General features: G+C 46.7%; 1 protein-coding gene across 1 annotated transcript in view; it reads right to left on the reverse strand.

The window, feature by feature from the left end:
* The window catches only part of LOC119169445 (trafficking protein particle complex subunit 11 gry), a 153,520-nt gene that overhangs the window by 88,675 nt on the left and 43,281 nt on the right, over nucleotides 1-21,564 (reverse strand). Inside the window, exons 7-10 of the mRNA XM_037420514.2 lie at nucleotides 21,338-21,434; nucleotides 20,371-20,504; nucleotides 7,457-7,598; nucleotides 950-1,040 (exon numbers count right to left, since the gene is read on the reverse strand). Of these exons, the coding sequence (XP_037276411.2) occupies nucleotides 950-1,040; nucleotides 7,457-7,598; nucleotides 20,371-20,504; nucleotides 21,338-21,434 (464 nt within the window). The remainder of the gene's footprint in view (nucleotides 1-949; nucleotides 1,041-7,456; nucleotides 7,599-20,370; nucleotides 20,505-21,337; nucleotides 21,435-21,564) is intronic.

Here is a 21,564-nt window from a genome sequence, read left to right on the forward strand (position 1 = left end):
CCAACAGGGGTTCTATAACGCGCACCTAAATCTGAATACACAAGCCTACAGCATTTTCGCCTCCATCAAAAAAAAAAAAAGTGCAGCCGCCGCAGCCGAGATTCAATCCTGCAACCTGTGGGTCAGCAGCCGGTACCTTAGCCACTAGATTACCACAGCAGGGTCCATTATTTGAATGAAATGTCACTTCAGCAATACCGCTGATCGCCTGATCGCCTTTACCTTCCTTCGAGTCTTGCCGTCTTGCCAGGGCTTTAACCCCATCACTCCTATTTACGAGTGCAGTCATCATGAAAATCAACAAAAATTGCTAGAAAACTATTGCGGGCGAAGGCATACCGTGGCGCTATCTGCCGGAATTCTCCTGTGATGTATAAAACTACATCGCGTGGTACCGGCCGCGCGAAGTAAAAGATGACTGGTGAAAAAAATTGCATGTCTTTATTATTCGATAGTCTATTCCTATTAGTGGTAAAAGGTAAATAAACAGCGCAAACTAGAAGAGGCAAAAAATAACAGACCGGAAAAGTGCTGACTAACTAATTGTTTTATTGCTTCGATGCAATGCAAAGGAAAAAGGCGCAGACATAACAAGTAACATGAATTTTCAAGCCATCCGACAAAATACAATACAACCATTACATGATACAGTAACGTGACTTCTTACCCCGCAACTTTTTCTTTTATATTGCATTGAAGCAATAAAACAGTCAGTCAGTGCTCGCCCTGTCTCCAATTTCTTCGTTTGTCTCTTCTAGTTAGCAATGTTTTTACCTTTTACCACGTTAGACCAACTAGCCCAATGAAACAAACTTTTCAGATTATAAATTTGTATTCGACGTGTATTTGAAATTTTTCATATTTGCACATCCCTACCTAAAACACATCATCTTGAATAGATCCATCTTGAATACAATGCAATAGCTCAGATATTTTCATAGCAATCTACCTTGTACTTTGGCTTGCCATGGTCTCTGGCCGTAGAACTCTAGAGATTCCTCTCCCTCAAGCATGTTGACATCTGGAGGAGAGGTCACATCCTAGCAGAAGAAGAAGAAAGACAAGCGTGATGAGTATGCATGTGCAAATGGCGAGTTTTAGGTTCTAAGCAAATTTGAAGCGAATAGTTATTCAGTAAAATATTTGCCGTAGAATTCAAATAATATATGCCACGTATCAATAAAAAAAATGAGCATATTTATCGTGACCGGACTAACCTGCACAGCATTTTTGAAACTTTAAACAGGGCTTGTGCAAATGTTTTTGGTTTGAACGGAAGTGGAAGCAACGTTAAATGATACCAGAATTTGACTTTCGGTGGAATACAAGTGACAGCCTGTAAAATATGTTAGGTTTTAAAATTCACTATACATTAAGAATATAAGTGAGTATAATGAGCTCTTAAACTGCAAAAAGAAAGTACACTGACATTGGGGTAATATCTTCTTTTAAACTTGAAGTAAGGCCAGCGGTAAGATGGCTTAGACTAAATTGGGAGCAGTTTTGAGAGCAGCAAAATTTCTATTTTGGAGCGGGAGAACCTTGCTTCGGAGCAGTTACGGCATTTATTGTCATCCTGGGAGCTTGCAAATACAAATTTTCATATATGTGGGGGCCCCAGTGCATATTTTAATTGGCTTATAATACACATAACACTTAAACAGATTTCGAAAGAAGTTTTCAAACAGGTTCTTGCCAGGTATCAACTGCACTACCTTTTTACATACCACGTGACCTATCTATAGCTCTCATAACACATGCGAAATAGTATTTCAAAAAAAAAGTTTTATTGAAAACTAGGTTCCCCAGAAACATTGAAAAAGAAAAATGCATCACACTAAAAAAGAAATGAAAGAAAAACTGTGATTGCCCAAGAATCTTAGTTATGTAACAGTAGTCCTTCGCTTAAAGAAAAGCCGGACATGATAGCGTCATATGCTTTTAACAAACAACAAAACTGCACTGCACCTGTTCCCGGCCACCTCGTGTAGGACCCTTTTCAACACTGCTGTGCGGGAGCAAAGAAACATCACCGCACCGACTATCTCGTACAGCATGTGCGTATGGCACTAAATGATAAGCGGATGGTACTGATAACGCATCTCCACGCGAGCAACTGCATGTTATTAGTACGGCACACGTGGGCGAATTATATTTTTGTAGTGTTAGCTACACTGGCCTCGCTGAGCCAATTTCACGTGGCACTGGTCTGCGCATGCGCAATGATACTCCGCCGCCACTGCGCGCGGCTCGCAGCCGACGTGAGCGCAATCCGATGCGCTGCGCAGACGATCAGTGGTGTCACGCACCGGAGCCGGCACCTCCCTCGCACTCAGCTGCGGCCGCGCGCAATTCGCTGCTGCCGGAGTGCACTTTCCAGAGGAGCGCCGTCATAGCCTTGGTAGCCATATGGACGCCGACGCGCGTGCCTTCCCTGTGCAGTCGCCATCTGACACTGCGCTGGAGCCGCTTGATAGCCCCTCTGACTGGCGTTTGCCACTGTGATATAGCCATGGAGAAGGAGAGTGCAAATGCTGCTCAACGGTGCAGTAGAGCGGAGAAGCTTAACTCATCGGATCCCGAAGTAGTTGCCCGGAAAAATAAATATACATGTGCCACATAATACGTATACCTTGTATGTGTCATTGGAACAGCTGTAAGCATGATATCTGGAAAGCTAAGAATAATCAGCTGAATTTTTGCTAATGCTACGTATATCCTGGCATAGCTGGGCTAAGCCACTACCATTTTTTAATATCGTAGGTCATCACTGTCGATGTGCAACTCCCGATAATACATTGACTTGCTATTTCCGCCTGTGCCGTGACTCGCATAAAGCGCTCACACCGCGCAGCGCAAGTAAGAAATTTGTGTTCACGCAAACGAACCGCTGAAAGTACAGAAGCCAGTTTTACAGCAAAAAAAAAGAATAAAAGGCAGAAAACAAAGTCACAATGTGGAACGGCCGCCGACCGAAACACCGATCAAACATAAAGCTAAGCCTAAAAGCTCGTAGAGCCCAGAGCTGGCACGCAGCGATGCCTCTTAAAGCGCTCGTTGCAAGTTTGGATTACAAAACGTAGCTGTGGCAAATCGCCATTCATGAAAACTGTGCCACGAGATCACCGACGAGTTATGAGTCACGAATAAAGCGACAAGGTGGCCGTTAATATCATTTAAAATGATTTGAACGTGTGGTTTGTCACCACGGCTTTGCCCAAGTCTCTCTACCTGCGGACACCGATGTGCATATTTCGCATGTGATGGCTTTTTTTAATTGCAATGAGAAATCCATTGCCTAAATAATTTGGTAGCTTAGGCGTAAACCGGGAATAAATTGAACGCGATCTGTCACTGATGGAACCCATTCCGAGAGCCCATGCGCACACGCCAGAGAATCCAGGAGATGCGTCGGATGCAGGAAAATGACCCCACGTTTACAGTTACACGCTCACGGCAAATGCGCACTTGTAGGTAACCGCATGCAGCAGCATCGACATGAAAACTGCAGCGACCGGAGGAATGCGCTACAGACAAAGAACCTGAGAGTCAACTCCACTGCGCTCGCCACTCGACTCTGTGCTTTTCGCTAGGCGACAGAGGCACCAGAAAACACAGGCTAGCTAGTAGAAGCAGCACGCTCGATGCATGGCAGCTTTTTTGCGGGGTCACGCATATTTACAACAGTTTAGAGGAGATTATGGCGGCACCAAGCATGGGAGCCTTTGTCACCAGTAAGGTGCAAAGTAAGAACAAACACAATTGGGAGCGTCTTATTAGTAAATTTGGCCTTTTCTACATACTAAGGCTGAGGTTGGCATCAAAATTCTAGCTTTTAAGGCTGTTTTGAAGCAGTTCTGGGCTATTTTCGCAATTTTTATGCTTTGGGAGCAGCTTGGTGCAAGAAAACAGAAATGTATAAAAAATGCGCAATATGCCCCTCTGTCTCAGCCCTGAAAGCGTCTCTGCAGTGCAAATTTATCCTGTACATGTGTTTTCACAACTTATCACCCCTTCACTGATGTGAAACCACCTCGACAAAAAATTACATGCAAATTGATATAGACCTGGACAGGTGCTTTCATGGCTTAGCACCCTCCTCCTCCAGTGAAACCACCTTCACAAGATGTTACATGCGGACTGTTTTGCATTTATTAGATCGTTACGAGTAATTCAAGAATTTCAATAGATTAATTTCAATTTAAACCAAATTCAATTATTGCATTATTCATTCGACTATTCACAAGTAGACTCCTCGAACCTTTACTCTTTCTCATGTTCGTTAATGATCTCCTGCATAACATGTTTTCTACTATCAAAATGTTTGCCAATGACTGCATTTTGTATCGCAAGTGATAGCCTGCAAAATCATGTTACTTTTTGAAATTGCTATACTTACAGCATATTAGTTGGTATAACAATCTTTTAAGCTTATAAATAATTAGATCCTTTTCATAATTGTAAAGCTAGCTTTCCTGCTATTCAGTTTGCCCTACTAATGGCGGCTAGTCCCTTTCCGCAAACAGAATGTTCAAGCGCAGTTTACTTGCGCTATGATATGAAAATGTAGGTTTAGCTATCTCGGCATTAATGTGCGTAATAGACGAGCCCCAGTGTGTTTAACTAGGACCTGGTCTTCATTTAAAGTAGGTTGGGTGCCACCGTTAGTGGGGCAAATATGCAGTGCCGGGAAGTGCACTTGCGAGTTATGAAAAGGGTCTACAGTAAAAGCTCGTTAATTCGACACCCGTTAATTCGGAAATTCGGATAATTCGGACGGCTCTATTGGTCCCGGCCAAAGTGCATGTTAATCTATGGGACCAAACCTTCGTTATTTCGTTGGAATTCGGCTCCGCACCGCTTAATTCGGACAAATGCTGACGGCTACTGCTACACAAAAGTGTGATAAAGCAGCGCTGGCACCACTGGAGTGAAACCGAAACCTGAGTGGCATCGCCATCATCATCAACTAGTGGGGGCGATCGCAGCGTCACCGAACGTCGGCGTCTTCTTTCTTCTCCACTCAGCGCCTCCGACGCCATTTTCCCTTGTGTTGTTGTGTCGGAACCATCTCTTCTTGCGGTGTTCTCTTTTTCTTCCATTGTGACCGTATTTGCATGCCACCACCATCGTGCGCTACAGTGATGGCAACGCCGAAGAAGCGGCTGAACTACAACGCGAAGAACTTGGCGACAAAAGTGGAAATTTTGGAAGCACTGAAGAACGGCGAATCGCGACAGCAGGTTATGACCAAGTTACAACGTGAAGCGGAGCACGTTGGGAACGTACGTGAAAAATGAACAACAGATTCGACAAGCCTTCGAAAGCAAGAAGTTTCATGCCTCTAGAAAGCGGTTGCAAACCGCCGCAGCTCATCCCCAGCTTGAAGAAGCTTTGCTCCGGTGGATTACTGACTGTCGCAACGCGCATCTGCCTTTGAGCGGACCTCTCATCATGGCGCAAGGTGAGAAGTACGCTGCAATGATGAACATTGAATCGTTCAAAGCGTCAGAAGGGTGGTTTGCGAGGTTTCGAGAGAGACACGAACTTATCTTCAGGAGTGTGTGCGGCGAAAAGGCCAGTGTTGACGAAAGCGTGACCACCGAGTTGAGAAATGTGAAGCTGCTGGAGCACATCGCCGCATATGAACCACGTGACGTGTTCAATGCAGATGAAACTGCTCTATTTTTCAGAGCTCTGCCCGACAAGACGGTGACTTTCAAAGGGGACGCGTGCATTGGTGGCGAGAAGTGCAAGCAAAGGATAACTGTGCTTCTTGCCGCCAATATGACTGGCACGGAGCGCTTTCCAGTACTTGTCGTCGGGAAGGCGCTTAAGACACTTTGTTTTAAGAACGTCAAAAGCCTTCCTGTCGAGTACACAGCGAACAGGAAGGCATGGATGACATCGGACATTTTTCGTGGCTGGCTGCAGCAGTTGGACCGGCACTTCACGTCGAAGGACCGCAAGATAATTGTGGTTGTTGACAACTGCAGTGCCCATAACTGTATAGTTTTATCGCCGCCCAGCACTACGTCTGCTCTTCAGCCGATGGACCAGGGTATCATTCACTTCGTGAAGTCGAAGTACCGCAAGCACCTGCTAGAGCAAATGATCCTATGCTCAGAAGCAGGAAAGTTGTATCAAGTGGACTTACTCGGCGCAGTGCACATCATCCCCCACGTGTGGAAAAACACTCCGCCGCAAGTCATCGCCAACTGTTTTCGGCACAGCGGTTTTGTGAGGCCCGAGCATGCAGCAGTAGCTGACGATGGCATCGAGGAGGTGTCAGCCGAGTCCACCGACGATGACTGCCCGGCTTTCGATGCTGTCCTTTCCACAGATGTGACCTTTCAGGACTACATAGCGATTGATCATTGTGTCGCCACGAGTGGTCTCCTGACCAACCAAGAGATTATTAATGATGTCACGGGCGCCCATGAAGACCACGATTGCGACGAAGAATCATGCGAGGAGATACAGCCGCGACCTCATCGCACCTCACGGGAAGTCTCGGAGGCGCTGTTAATATTAGAGGACGCTTGCCTGAACACTCCCGACAGCTTGCGTGCTGTTGGCCATTTGGAACAGTTAAGAAAAATTGTGATGTCAGCCGGAATGTGCGCGAAAACGCAGACGACAATTACAAAACACTTCTACAAATAAAGGTATGCTTCTGCAGCTTGATTTTAAATGTTGTTTTCCCTGTTCATTCGTTAATTCGGCATTCGATTAATTCGGACAGTTTTTCTGGTCCCGTGAAATCCGAATTAACGAGCTTCTACTGTATTGATGTTAGGGTAATATCCTCATAAACGTTGAAGTGGGGCTTTGTGGCAGTGCAGAATTTTTCTTGATACATGTTTTCATGGCTTAGCATCACTTCACAACAGTAAAATCACTTTTACAGGAGTTTACATGCAAATTATTATACACCTGAACGGGTGCTTTCATGGCTTAGCACCAATCCACTGCAGTGAAACCACCTTTGCAAAAAGTCATATGTGAACTAATAAGCACCTATTTCTCCCTTTTGAATAATTGAAAATTTTCAATAGGTCAAATTCGATTCAAAGTGAATTCAAATACTCCATTATTTGTTCCAATATTCGATGCATTTGAATATCTGCACAGGCCTCGTTCTGTCTTTGCTATTGTTGTTGGTTTCTTTTTTGTTACTAGTGCTGCAGTAATTAACTGCTTTATATTGCACTGCTCATTATGTCATTTGGTAAGTAATGCTCTTCATGCACATTGTATTAGGACAGTACTACAGAAGCTGACTTCCTGTAATGCCTCCGTTCATGCTCTGTACTTCGAATATTTGAACAGTAGAATATTCGCACACGTCTAGTAATCATGCTTTTACTAGTGGATCTTGCTATGAACAGTGCAGAACAACTGCGCATCCATGAACATTTCACAGGCGTTGCTTAAACAACAATACAGTGCCCACCTTGCAGAGCCGAGCTGCTTGCTCCTTGCGTGCGAGGGCGTGGTTGGCCGCCTGCTGGTAGTAGAAGCCCGGGTGCTGCGTCTGGATCGCAGTCAGGCCAAAGCTCACGGCCTCCTCAAACAGGTCTCCGAAGTGGCTAAACCTGGACGATACCACCAAACAGCATTTACTCTCAACACCTTGACGGCCGTGCAATCGATACAATCATCTGCTGAATAACCATAGGCAAAAGAAAAAGACAGACAGCCTGGCTTGGTCTTGACACTTATTAAATTGATATGTACAGCGTGAAATACGAGATGAAAGACAAAAAAGCCCACAGAGCACAAGAGACTTGGCCAACCTAAGAAAACAGTAGAGGTACTCAGCTAAATGTTAAAGGAGTACTGGCATGATTTTGAGACATCATGAAAGGGTCATTTTTTATTTCCTTGGGATGCAGCTCTTCACACAACGGAGTCTGACAACACGTCTACAATATTTAACTTTGACTTCAAACTTTTCGTATCCCAGCATCTGCAAGCCAACCTGACTGCAATAGACATTACCTCGACGACTCAACACAGTTCCACTAAGTTCGTGAACTCTGCATCTTGCTTGCAGTTCACATCTTTTCCTGCGAACCATAGTGCAGCAAGTTTTGCAGACTTATAAATGTGCAGCCTCATTCACTGTGCATTTAGGGTACTGATGAAAAACTGGCTCTGAGCAGTAAATCGTAAACCTCTGCGCACTTTGATTATGACTGCACTGGTAAATGGCTGAGAATCAGTAACTGTACAATGTAGTGGCCTGAGCGCCTCAAGAGCACACAAGTTTTAAGCTTTACAGTAACAGAATAGGTTATTTCAATCTGAGGAACGAATCTGGCCCATTTCATCAGCCAAGGAAACCGGGAGACTGAAGCAATACTCTAGTTGTTTCATCCTCCCCTTTCAGCTTGCTGAGGATTTCAACTTACAGTAAGTCAAAGTTGTGAAGAGCATTGCTCTGAATCTGAAAATGTGGAGCATTGCTCTGAATCAAAATAAAGTGCCTCTTGAAACTAGAAATTTCAAAAAATGCAAGATGATAGTATCGATGCAAATGCAGACCAGACTGTGGCTGTTCCGCCAGCCAGACGTAATCTCTTGCAGTGGCTCAAAGTACAGTGCCTGACTGCTGACCTGAAAGACTCAGGTCGACCCAAGTTGCAGCAGTCATGCTTCAATTGAAGCAAAGTGCTAAGACCCGTGCTCCGTCAAATGTCAGTGCATGTTAAAGAACTCTAGATGGTCAAAGTTATCTGGAGCCCTCCTAAACAGCATCTTTCATAGCCTGAGCCACTCTGAGACAATGAACCGCATCAACAGCAAATGAACCGTCCAGCCGTAAGTGCTGTGCTGCATTGCGCGGTAGTGAGCACAGATCCGAGTGAAGCTTTGAGAACAACTGCAATAAATGCCAACCACGAGTGTACAGTTAAACCTGCTTATAAGAAACCTATTTTTAATGAATTCCCTAATATAACGAATTTTTACTATTCTCCGCCGTTGCCCCATAGAAACACATGTATTTGTGACCTTTATGTAACAAAATAACAGCGCGAGGCAACCTTCATATAACGAATTTTCCCCACAGAAAATCCAGGAACTTCGCTCCGCGTTTTGGCATTGTGGTAGGAGCATGTATCTTCCGCGGCTGCCTTGCCACAGGCGAAGCGCAAAGTGGTGGCGGCACGCATGGCACACCAGGTGAGAGCGAGCACTCGTTATTGCGTACGGATGAGCACGAGGCGGACAGGTGGGCCTGCACCCTTCGAGCCGTCGTTGCCGCCGTTCTCGCCGCTGCTGGCACATGGGCGGGTGTGTCCATCATCATCATCATCATCAGCCTGACTACGTCCACTGCAGGACAAAGGCCTCTCCCATGTTCCGCCAGTTAACCCGGTCCTGTGCTTGCTGCTGCCAATTTATACCCGCAAACTTCTTAATCTCGTCTGCCCACCTAACCTTCTGTCTCCCCCTAACCCGCTTCCCTTCTCTGGGAATCCAGTTAGTTACCCTCAATGACCAGCGGTTATCCTGTCTACGCGCTATATGCCCGGCCCATGTCCATTTCCTTTTCTTTATTTCAACTATGATATCCTTAACCCCCGTTTGTCCCCTAATCCACTCTGCTCTCTTCTTGTCTCTTAAGGTTACACCTACCATTTTTCTTTCCATTGCTCGCTGCGTCGTCCTCAATTTAAGCTGAACCCTCTTTGTAAGTCTCCAGGTTTCTGCTCCGTAGCTAAGTACCGGCAAGATATAACTGTTATATACCTTCCTCTTGAGGGATAGTGGCAATCTACCTGTCATAATTTGAGAGTGCTTGCCGAATGTGCTCCACCCCATTCTTATTCTTCTAGTTACTTCAATCTCGTCGTTAGGCTCTCCGGTTATTACCTGCCCTAAGTAGACATAGTCTTTTACAACATCAAGTGCACTATTACCTATCTCGAAGCGCTGCTCCTTTCCGAGGTTGTTGTACATTACTTTCGTTTTCTGCAGATTAATTTTAAGACCCACCTTTCTGCTCTCCTTGTCTAACTCCAAAATCATGAGTTGCAATTCGTCCCCCGAGTTACTCAGCAATGCAATGTCATCGGCGAAGCGCAGGTTACTAAGGTATTCTCCATTAACTCTTATTCCTAACTGTTCCCATTCTAGGCTTCTGAAAACCTCCTGTAAGCACGCGGTAAATATCATTGGGGAGATTGTGTCCCCTTGCCTTACACCCTTCTTGATTGGTATTCTGTTGCTTTCTTTATGAAGCACTATGGTAGCAGTTGATCCCCTGTAGATTTCTTCCAGAATGTTTATATATACTTCATCTACGCCCTGATTCCGTAGTGTCTGCATGACGGCTGATATTTCTACTGAATCAAACGCCTTCTCATAATCTATGAAGGCTATGTATAGTGGTTGGTTATACTCTGAGCATTTCTCTATTACCTGATTGATAGTATGAATGTGGTCAATTATTGAGTAGCCTGTTTGAAATCCTGCTTGTTCCTTTGGTTGATTGAATTCTAATGTTTTCTTACTCTGTTAGCAATTACCTTTGTAAATAGCTTGTATACTACAGAGAGCAAGCTGATCGGCCAGTAATTCTTCAAGTCCTTGTCATCTCCTTTCTTATGTATTAAGATGATGTTAGCGTTCTTCCAAGACTCTGGTACCCTTCCCGTCAGGAGACACCTCGTAAACAGGGTGGCTAGTTTTTCTAACACAATCTGTCCTCCATCTTTCAGCAGATCTGATGTTACCTGATCCTCACCAGCAGCTTTGCCTCTTTGCATGCTCTCCAAAGCTTTTCTGACTTCTTCTATCATTACTGGTGGGGTGTCATCTGGGTTACTGCTAGTTCTTATAGTATTAAGGTCGTGGTTGTCTCGGCTACTGTACAGATCTCTGTAAAACTCCTCCGCTATTTCAACTATCCTATCCATACTGGTAGTTATTTTGCCTTCTTTGTCCCTTAGTGCATACATCCGACTTTTGCCTATCCCAAGTTTCCTCTTCACTGCTTTGACGCTTCCTCCGTTTTTCAGAGCGTGTTCAATTCTCTCCATGTTATACCTTCTTACATCGCATACTTTACGTCTATTAATCAACTTCGAAAGCTCTGCCAGTTCTCTTTTGTCTGTTGTACTTGACACTTTCATGCCTTGACGCTTCTTAATTAGGTTCTTCATTTCCTGAGAAAGCTTGCCAGTGTCCTGTCTAACTCCCCTGCCTCCAACTTCCACTGCACACTCCGTAATGATACTCGTCAGATTATCATTCATTGTATCTACGCTAAGGTTGGTTTCCTCACTAAGAGCCGAGTACCTGTTCTGCAGCGAAACTCTGAATTCCTGTACTTTCCCTCTCAGTGCTAGCTCATTGATTGGCTTCTTGCGTATCAGTTTCTGTCGTTCCTTCTTCAAGTCTAGGCGAATTCGAGACCGTACCATTCTATGGTCACTGCATCGTACCTTGCCAACCACTTCCACATCCTGCACGATTCCTGGGTGTGCAGTCATTATAAAGTCTATTTCGTTCTTATTTTCGCCATTAGGGCTCCTCCATGTCTACTTGTGGTTTTCTCGTTTTCGGTAGAAAGTATTCAAAATACGCAAATTATTGCGTTCTGCGAATTCTACTAGTAGCTCTCCTCTGGCGTTTCTAGTGCCGATGCCATAATCTACTGCCTGGTCTCCAGCCTGCTTCTTCCCTACCTTTGCATTAAAGTCTCCCATCAGTATTGTATACTGTGTTTTTACCTTACTCATTGCCGATTCCACTTCTTCATAGAAGCTTTCAACTGAAGCGTCATCATGGCTGGATGTAGGCGCGTAAGCCTGTACCACTTTCATCTTGTATCTCTTATTCAGTTTAATTACGATACCTACCACCCTTTCATTAATGCTATAGTATTCCTCTATATTGCCAGCTATGTTTCTGTGAATCAGGAGCCCCACTCCCAGTTCTCTTCTGTCTGCCAAGCCCCGATAGCAAAGGACGTGTCCATTCTGTAGCACAGTATAGGCCTCATCTGTCCTCCTAACATCACTGAGCCCTATTATATCCCATTTAACACCATCTAGCTCCTCGAATAGTACAGCTAGACTTCCCTCACTAGATAAGGTTCTAGCGTTAAACGTTGCCAAGTTCAGGTTCCAAAGACGGCCTGTAGTCCAGAGATTCTTAGCACCCTCTGCTGCGTTGCGGACCTGACCGCCGCCATGGTCAGTTGCTTCGCAGCTGCTGGGAACTGAGGGCCGTGAGTTATTTGACCTATGCATGTGGGAGGTAGTGGCCAGATACTGCACCAGGGTGGCCAATCCTTCTCTGGTGAGGGAGTGCGTTCCTGGCGGTGGTTACCGGTGAGGCCGCACCTCAGGCCTCTTAATGCAGTTCCATCAACACGCGGATTTTTTTTTTTTTCCGGTTGGGAACTGCGGTGTGTCCTCCCCCCCCCTTAATAAAATAAAAAAAGACTACTTTGCGCGTTGGCAGCGCCAACATTACTAGTCTAGGTTGGGCAAAGGCACGCTTTTAGTTAGGGTCACATATATGTGGGGCCGCGCTGCATATGGAGGGCGCTTTACCAAATAAATAGTTCTCCGCAGTATCCGTGTCTGTGTCGTTTGCTCTTCGTTTTCAAAGCATAGTTTCACTGCGCACACATGATGTGGCCCACAACGGCATTCAGCGTTGCTTTTTCTTTTATGACGATAGCAATTATATGGACACTGTAGGCTGGTTTTTTTGCCGTAGCCGCCGTCATTCACTCTATGTGTATATGTATCTATATATATTGCCATGTTCCTTTCCTGAAGTTTTGTTATCACCCTGTTAGACTGCGTTCAGCACAGACTGCGCCTACGATGTTCGAGAGGCTTGAGGCTGTAGTGGATCGTTTTGTTTAGATTATGCCCACTTCGTGAACAATACAGATTATTCGAGAACCTACGTTGCCGCTAGCGATCACGCTAGAATATTTGATGGAAAGGGTATAAATACCGACACGCTTCGCCACTTGTCTGTTGATTGCCGGTCAACGCTCTGCTCGCCGCTATTAGTGCCAGTATCTCGCTGTAATCTAACTTTCCTTCTACGTGGCCACAAGCTCGGTCCGAATAGACAGTTTATTATTCGACCTGCAGTCTGCTCCTTTCATTCACGTTACAACAACCTGAGATCTGATGGGAGTTCTTCCTGTCCATGTACAGCACGCCCTCCTCCAGTCGAGAGCCAAACTCCAATTGTTAACCAAACATCCCCACCAACCTCGACTTGCGAACAAGCCACCGGCAACAAGAACTACCTCTTGAGTACAGAGCTCTACCCGATAACAGTCGCAGGCCAAAGGCCACCACCACTACTGCGTCAACTATGACAGCCCCTGTACAACCGCCTGCCATGGTCGTAATCCAGCAGCCAAAGGAGCCACCCATCTCCCACGAATCTTCATTTGAAAAACCGGAGAACTGGCTGAAGATGTACGACCGAGTAGCAGCCTTGAACCAGTGGCACTTGAAAGAAAAGCTGCGCCGCGTCTACTTCTACCTGGAAGACATGGCGTGGACCTGGTTCAAAGATCGGGAGTCTGCACTTCGCTGCCGGGATCTTTTTCACTGCACATTTCCGGAAACTTTCACAAGCATCGCCCGCAAAGAAAGGGCTGCTGCTTTGCTGGAGACCCGGGTGCAGCTGCCAAACGAAAATGTCACCATCTTCGTGGAAGAGATGACGAAACTGTTTCGGCTCACCGATCATGCCAAGGCTGAGGGCAAGAAGCTCCGCTTCCTCATGCGGGGTGTGAAGCAATAGTTGTTTGCGGGACTTGTTTGCAACCCGCCCAAGACTGTTGACAAATTCCTCACCGAGGCCAAGACAATAGAGAAGGCGCTTGAGGTGTGCACAAGGCAGTATGACCGTTGCTCTTCAACAGCCAACTACGCTGAAGCCCGTGCCCTCAGCACAGACGACCTGCGTGAGACGACTTGACAGATCGTGCGGGAGGAGCTATGGAGGCTGTTGCCTTCATTGCAGCCCCAAGTGGACTGAATTGCCGACACTGTCCCCGAAGAAGTTCGGCAATCGCTTGGAGTTTCCGAAGCTCCGCAGCCTCAGCCGCAAGCGATGAGCTACACTGCTGCAACCCGACGTTACGCTCCCCCTTCACGCCCACGTCAAGAGCCCACACCGTCGCAGTTCCACCGCCAGCCACCGCCGCCGTCTACGCCATACTGTCCACCTGTTGGCCAGTGCAACGCTTCGAGGAAGACCGACGTATGGCGTGCCCCCGACCACCGACCTCTCTGCTACCACTGTGAAAAGCAGGTCACACCTACCGCCACTGCCAGTACCGTCAGATGGGACTGCGTGGTTTCGCCGTAGATGCCCCGCATCCACAGCGGGGGGAAGAACTCGGCGACATCGCTGACTACCTCGCAGCAGCGCTGTAGACACCCCGAGGAACTTCCCATTCGCCGTCACCTGGCCGCTACACGTCGCCTCACCACCGGCCCTACACTGGCCCAACCCGAGGCCGGTCTCCTAGCCCTTATCCAGGAAACTAAAGGCAGCAATCGCTGGAGGTACGGTTGCTGTGCAACGAACTACCGAAGGTCCTCCACCACCGCCGCCGTGACGGTACTCTCTGAACACCACCCGAACCAAGCAAAGCCCTGACGACGAAACCCCATGTACTGATGATGACTAAACGACCCAACATGGATGCAGCGGAACAATCCAACGCAGCCGGGACCCGACGCCACGACCTAACTGCAACGCCAGATGATGAACTAACGACCTCAACGTCACTAGTTCGTCAGCCAATGCCTCCTCTATTTTATCAATGCAGGCCAGATGCCCCCGATCCAGCTGTTCACCAGCCTCTCCCCTAGCCTTCGGCTGTGCTCTGCGGTCATGGGAGAGAGTAGCTTGTCATACAGTGCCTCACCACGGAAATCATCCGAAGTAATCTTTTGTTCAGTTGTGTACAGGTCCAGGGGCGGCATTTTGGATTTCTCGTATTCACAATATGGCAGTCAAGCTGGCTCTGTGAAATATACGGTGGTTTGAGATAGCGTGTCACCGTTGGTGGCGCTATGCGGGCAACTAATGGGGAAGCGTCACTGCAATGCTTCTGCATGCGCTGCTCTGTGACACGGGGCGGCATTGTCTCGAGCCAGAAATAAGCAGCATGAAGGAGCGAATCAGACAGACGTATGATATTGCCGCGCGTATGTGCCAGTGGTGAGGACAACGAAGCAGCACGAGTGTCCTTGGCCGAGTGAAAAAGAGGAAGAAGTCGTTGCAGTGTTTCCTGCGATGGATAAGTCATATTTGTTTGAGGCGCTTTGTGTGCTCGTCAATCTCGCGTCGTCACACTGGTGGAGGTGCTGGGTATCGATCCCAGTACCTCTCGCTCTGGTGTGGGAAACACGTCTATCCCATCTTCGGGGGAAAACGCTCAGATGTACGTGTGACACATGCAGCGCGACCCCTCATATAGCGCTGCACCACAACCAAACCCTGAATTAAGGCACACCAACGGCTCCCGTCGTGAAGCGCGCATTCGCACTGGCAATAAAATAAAGGAGGCATTGGAGCAAATAAGAAATGCATTCGCATATTAAAAAGCCGTCTGCGCTCAGCTCGTCATGTTGCGCCGACGCGCCTTTATCTGCCATGTGTACTTTGTCCCGAATATGGGGGGGGGGGGGGGGGGGGTAGTAGATGCTTGTGCGTGTGCGCTTAACCTTTGGTTGGGAGAATAGCACACCTTCGAGACTTTGAATGAAATGATTGCATTTAGTTGCCAGGCGCACAAGGATCGCTCCACTCACTAGACAGGCGCCGTTCGTGAAAAGAGAGTGTTTTTCAAACACAGTGAAGTAACAACAACTGGGGCACTTGTTAGTTCGCACTCATATCGGTACCTGTGATTGCATTTTGTGCCTCGCTTTATTTTTTAATTTTTGTTTTTTCAAAATCACGTTAAGTGACGAATGGTAAACGTTAGTTTGGTCTTGCTCTGTGTTTGTTGTTTTTGTGCGTCATTTGTGCGTGAGCAGCGCGCTGCATGTTTCGATCTGCTTGCCGTTCTCAGCGTTACATTTCAAGTTGTTGCTATCCCATTCGTTAGGGAGGTTTCGAATAGTGCACCATAAGCCCTTGCGTTTCGGTCGCTGCTACTGTGCATGCGTCCTAATGATAGCCGCCGTTCGCGCTTGCGGTTTTCCCACAGAAAACCTGAAATGGGGTGCAACGTGTGCGAGGCTATGTGTACACTATGTGTAGCCTACACATAGTGTAGCTTCCATGCATATGGGTTTGCAGAGAGCGTTTGTTTGGATTTGCAGGGTTGGGTTTGTGCATTTGGCTTTGTTGTGTAATGAGGCTATGTGTAGCTTCCGTGCATTTGGGTTTGCAGGAAGGGGCTAAAGTCCCTAGATTTTTCCCTAGGGAGGCAAGCGCTATTCTAACCCCTGTATTCACAAACGCCCCTCGGCTCGACTTTCACCTTTCACTTGACAGAGTTGAGCGCTGCGCCGCTGCTCGGCTGAAAGTGACGCTGCGCTACTCAAGAATTGCAACAGATTATTGCTGATATCTTATGAACGTTATTTTAAACCTCCCTATAGCTTCACCCTTGCGGCGAAACTGTCACTTTTCTTTTCTTAATTTCGGACAACTGTGTTGTCACCACCGAGGGGATGTCAGATTAGGCGCCGATGAAAACTCTCTGACACCACAGTGGTGACAAATCTTCGGAGGTCAACTCGCACTTCCGCCTTGCGCTGCATCACAAGTTCGCAGGCTGGTAGCTTTTGCGATTAGCCGATTAGTTTTAGCAACACGATGGCGTGTTGAATGCAATGTAATGAATGCAATAGTAAAAAACTGTAATATTATAAGAAGTAAGGCTGGCGCCTTACTCTTTTAGATGCGATATCACGGAATGCTGGTGTGAGCAAATATGGCCGCTTCAGGGAGAAATGCTCGTTTCACACAGCCCCTTCGTGTTGAAACCACACTGATACTCACTGAGATAGCAAGTGTGCCAGCGATGGCGACTGCCCTTAAAATCCAAGTTCATTGTTGCTACTCGAGAGATCCCCCGCGTTGTTTCATGCTCATTCAAGACAAGTGGTTTACTTTCTGTTTGAGCATTTGACAGCACTTCTAACACGCGGGAGATGTTATTTTATGCACTTTCCAGGCGATAGCGATTCGCCAACTCATTTGATTTCTGCTTCAGCAGCGCTTGACTGCTTCTACCTGCTCGTGAAAGTTACAATGTGTGGGGGCATGCGATCAGTTTGGATTTGTTACGGAACATGGCAGCGATGGCAAAAACCTGCCAAGAGTGTCCATTTAATTCCTATCGCAATAATAACTCAGTTTCTTATTGTAAGAAGAAGAAGAAGAAGGTGTTTAATGAGAAGAAGAAGGAGAGGTCGGCCTTGAAAGCGAGTTTCTGGCCTGCTACTACACACGGGGGTAAGGGGAAAAGGGAAAGAAAGAGGAGAGTATGATGAGAGGTGATTGTGATATAGCACAATCAGTCACTGCACACAATGTCTCGTTCGGTGTAGTACACGCACAAAGGTCTCTACATTATTAGAGTCTCTAAACATGGGAATCTAAACCTGTCTTGCTTAGAAATGCGAGCAGGCCCTTTAAACTGCGTTGAGCGTGATCCACACGTTCCCAAGCACCCAAAAGTTTCTCTTCCGTAAAGGGTCGGCAGTCTAGGTCATCTGTGAGGCACTTAAGAGATTGTCTTTCAACTACGTATAAAGGGCACACACACAGGATGTGATTATAGTTTCTGGCGTGTTACACAAGTTGCAGTTAGAATTTTGCTATTGTCCAATCATGCATAAGTATCGTCGCGTGTATGCAACACCCAGCCACAGTCTATGTAGTAGAGTTTCTCGGTCTCTCCTTAGTTGGAACGGAAGGCGAAAAACACGACAAGAGTAAAGCCTGTAAATGCGTTTGTGGCGATAATCCAGATCATTCCATAGTGCTTGCATAGAAGTCTTCATACCTTTATACAGCAAGGTGTTGATGTCGTATCGGGAAAAGTGAATCAATATCACTTCGCCCCTAGTGTGTGCCATTTTCGCTTCTGCATCAGCTTGTTCATTCCCAGCTATGCCACGATGACTGAGAATCCATTGCAACGCAACAGTATGTCCGGATTGAAATGCCTCATTCAACATATTCATTATGTCACACACCACAAAACTGTATGCAGTGTCCTGTTTCATGTAGTTTCTAATTAGCTGAAGGGCTGGCTTGGAGTCGCAAAATAATGTCCATTTCGCCGGACTCTGCTGTAAGATGTAGCACACAGCTTGTCGGATGGCGGTCCGCTCAGTGGCAGTAGATGATGTCCGGTGTGCTATTTTGAAGCGTTGAGTGATTCCCATTTGAGGCACAGTGAAAACAGCTGCTGAGGAGGTCTGCGTGACAGAGCCATCTGCATAAATGTGTAATGTATATCCATACATATAGTTAATATACGACAAAGTGAAATGCTTAAGACAAGCAGCTGGTATTTTCAACTTTTTTGTTATTCCTGGGATCGAAAGTCGCACGATCGGCTTAGGAATCGTCCAGAGGGGTATGTCGGAGATAACAAGTGGTGCATAATTCGAAGGCAGCAGATCTCGGTGCGACATAACAGCTTCTGAGTATGCAGCATTGGGTCATGTGTTAAAAGTGCCTGCCAGTGGATGGTCTCGATGCCTTGTCAGTAGCCTCAGATGTACCGTAATTACTCGAATCTAACGCGCACCTTTTTTCCGGTTAAGCCAGTTCATAAATCGCATGCGCGTTAGAATCGAGTACGAACAAAAAAATTGCGGTCAATCTATTGCCATCGGCAAATTCAAAATGGCCGCCCCCTATGTGCGTCGGCATGGCGCGTCTGCCATTTCTGCCTATGTGTTTCCCATGTGCGGCACTTCGTACGTATGCTGAGGAGTTCATCTAGTAGTGCATTAGCATCGACGGCGTGGAAGGGCCGACTCCAAAAATCGAGTGCACCACGATGCCGCTTTTAAAAGAAAAGTCATCGCGTGTGCAGAAACGGACGGAAATCGGGCCGCATCGCGGTCGTTCGGAGTTCCCGAAACGTGCGTGCGGGACCGGCGGAAACAAAAGCAGAAGATTGTCGACAGCAAAGCTTCACGCAAAGGCTTCAGTGGACCACAGCAGGGTCGGTTTCCGCAAATTAAAGAGCTGCTTGGCGAGTATGTGCTTGAGCAGCGAGCGGCACAGCGGCCCGTGACGACAGAACTGCTCCAAGTGCGGGCTATGCAATTGGTCTTAGAAAAAGGTCTAATGCGGAGCCAGTTTAAAGCGAGCAGGTGCTGGCTAACTAACTTTATGAAGAGGAAAGGCTTTTCCCTCCGAAGGGGTACATGCATATGCGAAAAGTTTTGCGGAGGAGTACGATGAAAAGCTTCACAGTTTTCAGAGGTTCGTTCTAAACTTGCGGCGCAACAATGGCTACCTGCTTGGGCAAATCGGGAATGCCGATCAGACGCCTCTTTACTTCGACATGCCTGGCACCACAACCGTCGAGAAGAAGGGGGCGAAGCAAGTTCGCGTGCTGACATCGGTCCACGGTAAAACTACAGTGACGGCAATGCTCTGTTACACGTCAGATGGGCACAAGCTTCGCCCGTACCTCATATTTAAATGGAAGACGCTCCCGAAAGAAGTCGTTTTTTTTTTTTTTTCGAGTGGTGTGATCGTGCAGGCCAGCGAGAAAAATGGGTGCGCGTTGCAATCGATGTCTTACGTTTTTTTTTTTTTTTCGCGGTGGAAATCGGGTGCGCGTTACAATCGAGGGCGCGGTAGAATCGAGTAAATACGGTACTTGTAGTGGTTCGTGTTGAAGATAAACACAAGCTGGACAAGCACGTGCTTCTGCAATGGTGCCCCATGTAGAAGTGCATTGAGGTACTCCTAGGCAAATTCTTAGGGCACGCGCCTGAGCTCCCTCGAGTGTACGTACAGCCGATGTGCGAGCAAGGGAGAGAACAGGAGCACTGTAGCGAATGTATCCAATAAAGAGTGCCTGGTACAGCTGCAGAATAAAATAAGTGTTTTGGGTTAGCTCTGCTTCAGTCCCCCTTTTGTTTAATTTGCGTGTGTACTTTTCGAATTTTCGTACAGAACTTGCATATAACAACATTTAAAACTAATTTTCTGGGAATTTATTAATTTCATTATATCTAGGTTTAACTGTACATGTAAAAGCAAGCCATTCTGGCTCCCACACAAAAGCCACGTTCTCAAATGAAAAATGAATGCTGCCCTTCAAACGCTAAGCTATCATGCAAAAGCGAAAGAAATGCAGGTGGGTGCACGCACTGCTTGGACAGCCAGGCACTGTGTTCGAAGGCAAGCCGGGGGTTTCCGATGCGGTCCTTGAAGATGTCCACGTGTCGCCGAAACTGGTGGATGGCATCCAGGGGAATGTTCTGCATGAACGCCAGCTGGCACAGCTGCAAGAGACACAAGATAAGGTGAGCGACAACCGTTTTTGCCTGTGAACATGGCTTGTAAGCATAGGTCGGCGAACTCAGTCATGAGCTGACTCCCTCAGACTGCCCTCGGACACTAATAAAGCCGCGAGTCTGAGCTTGAGTGCATCCAGACATGTAATATTTTGGCGAGTTGCAGTCTGAATGAGTCTAGTTGAAGAAAATTTGCATGATTGTGAATGTGAGTGAGTCCAGCTCAGGAAAATCTTGCCGAGTCTGAGTCCGAGTGAGTCCAAAGCGCAAGATATATTTCATGAGCGAGTCAAAGTGAGCTCCCCCATTTTTTACAACTGATGTTTGTATAGCTGACACCAGAAAAGTAGAAATTTGGCTCATTTGGGGATACATACTTGGTAGTGGCGAAGCACAATAAACAAGACAGATAAGCGGGAGAAACAGGATGGGCAAAGTAAATGGGACAAGCCCATCCTATTTATTGCACTTCACTTCCAGGACTGACATGCATCGCAAAAGACCTGAGCTTAACAATCCACTGGAAACAAAATATTAAAAGCAGCATGCTATCCAGTGAAGAAGTTCTCAGCATAAAATTTATGCTGGTCGCACTAACCAAGGCCTCGAAATAATTTGTGCACGTAGCGACACATCTGTTGTTGATAACACTACACCCCCCTTCCTTGAAGTGGGCACATTGAATGAGTTTTTGTTGCTTTTGCAGATAACCTCATGAGAAAATATGATGCATTATTCTGAACATCAACTATTTAGGTATCTTCTGTGGACCCAAAAGTTGTTCGTGCCATTCATGATGCCACTAGAAGATGAGAACTCACCTTGTAGTTGAGGATGCCTGCAACAGTTTTGACCTCGAGGATGTTGGCATCTGAGGTCTTCAGCTCCAGCAGGTCAACGTAAGCCTGCTTGTAATGACTGCACAGAACATCAAGATGCAAACTTTAGAATCCTGATAACTATTCTCAATATCGCAGTTGCAAACTGGGCCCGTCTGGAATGAGGGCTTTAAAACAAGATTGAAAGGGCCTCTGATTTGCAAAAGTCT

The sequence above is a fragment of the Rhipicephalus microplus genome, unplaced genomic scaffold (genome assembly GCF_043290135.1).
Source record: "Rhipicephalus microplus isolate Deutch F79 unplaced genomic scaffold, USDA_Rmic scaffold_23, whole genome shotgun sequence".
Lineage (NCBI taxonomy): Eukaryota > Metazoa > Arthropoda > Arachnida > Ixodida > Ixodidae > Rhipicephalus > Rhipicephalus microplus.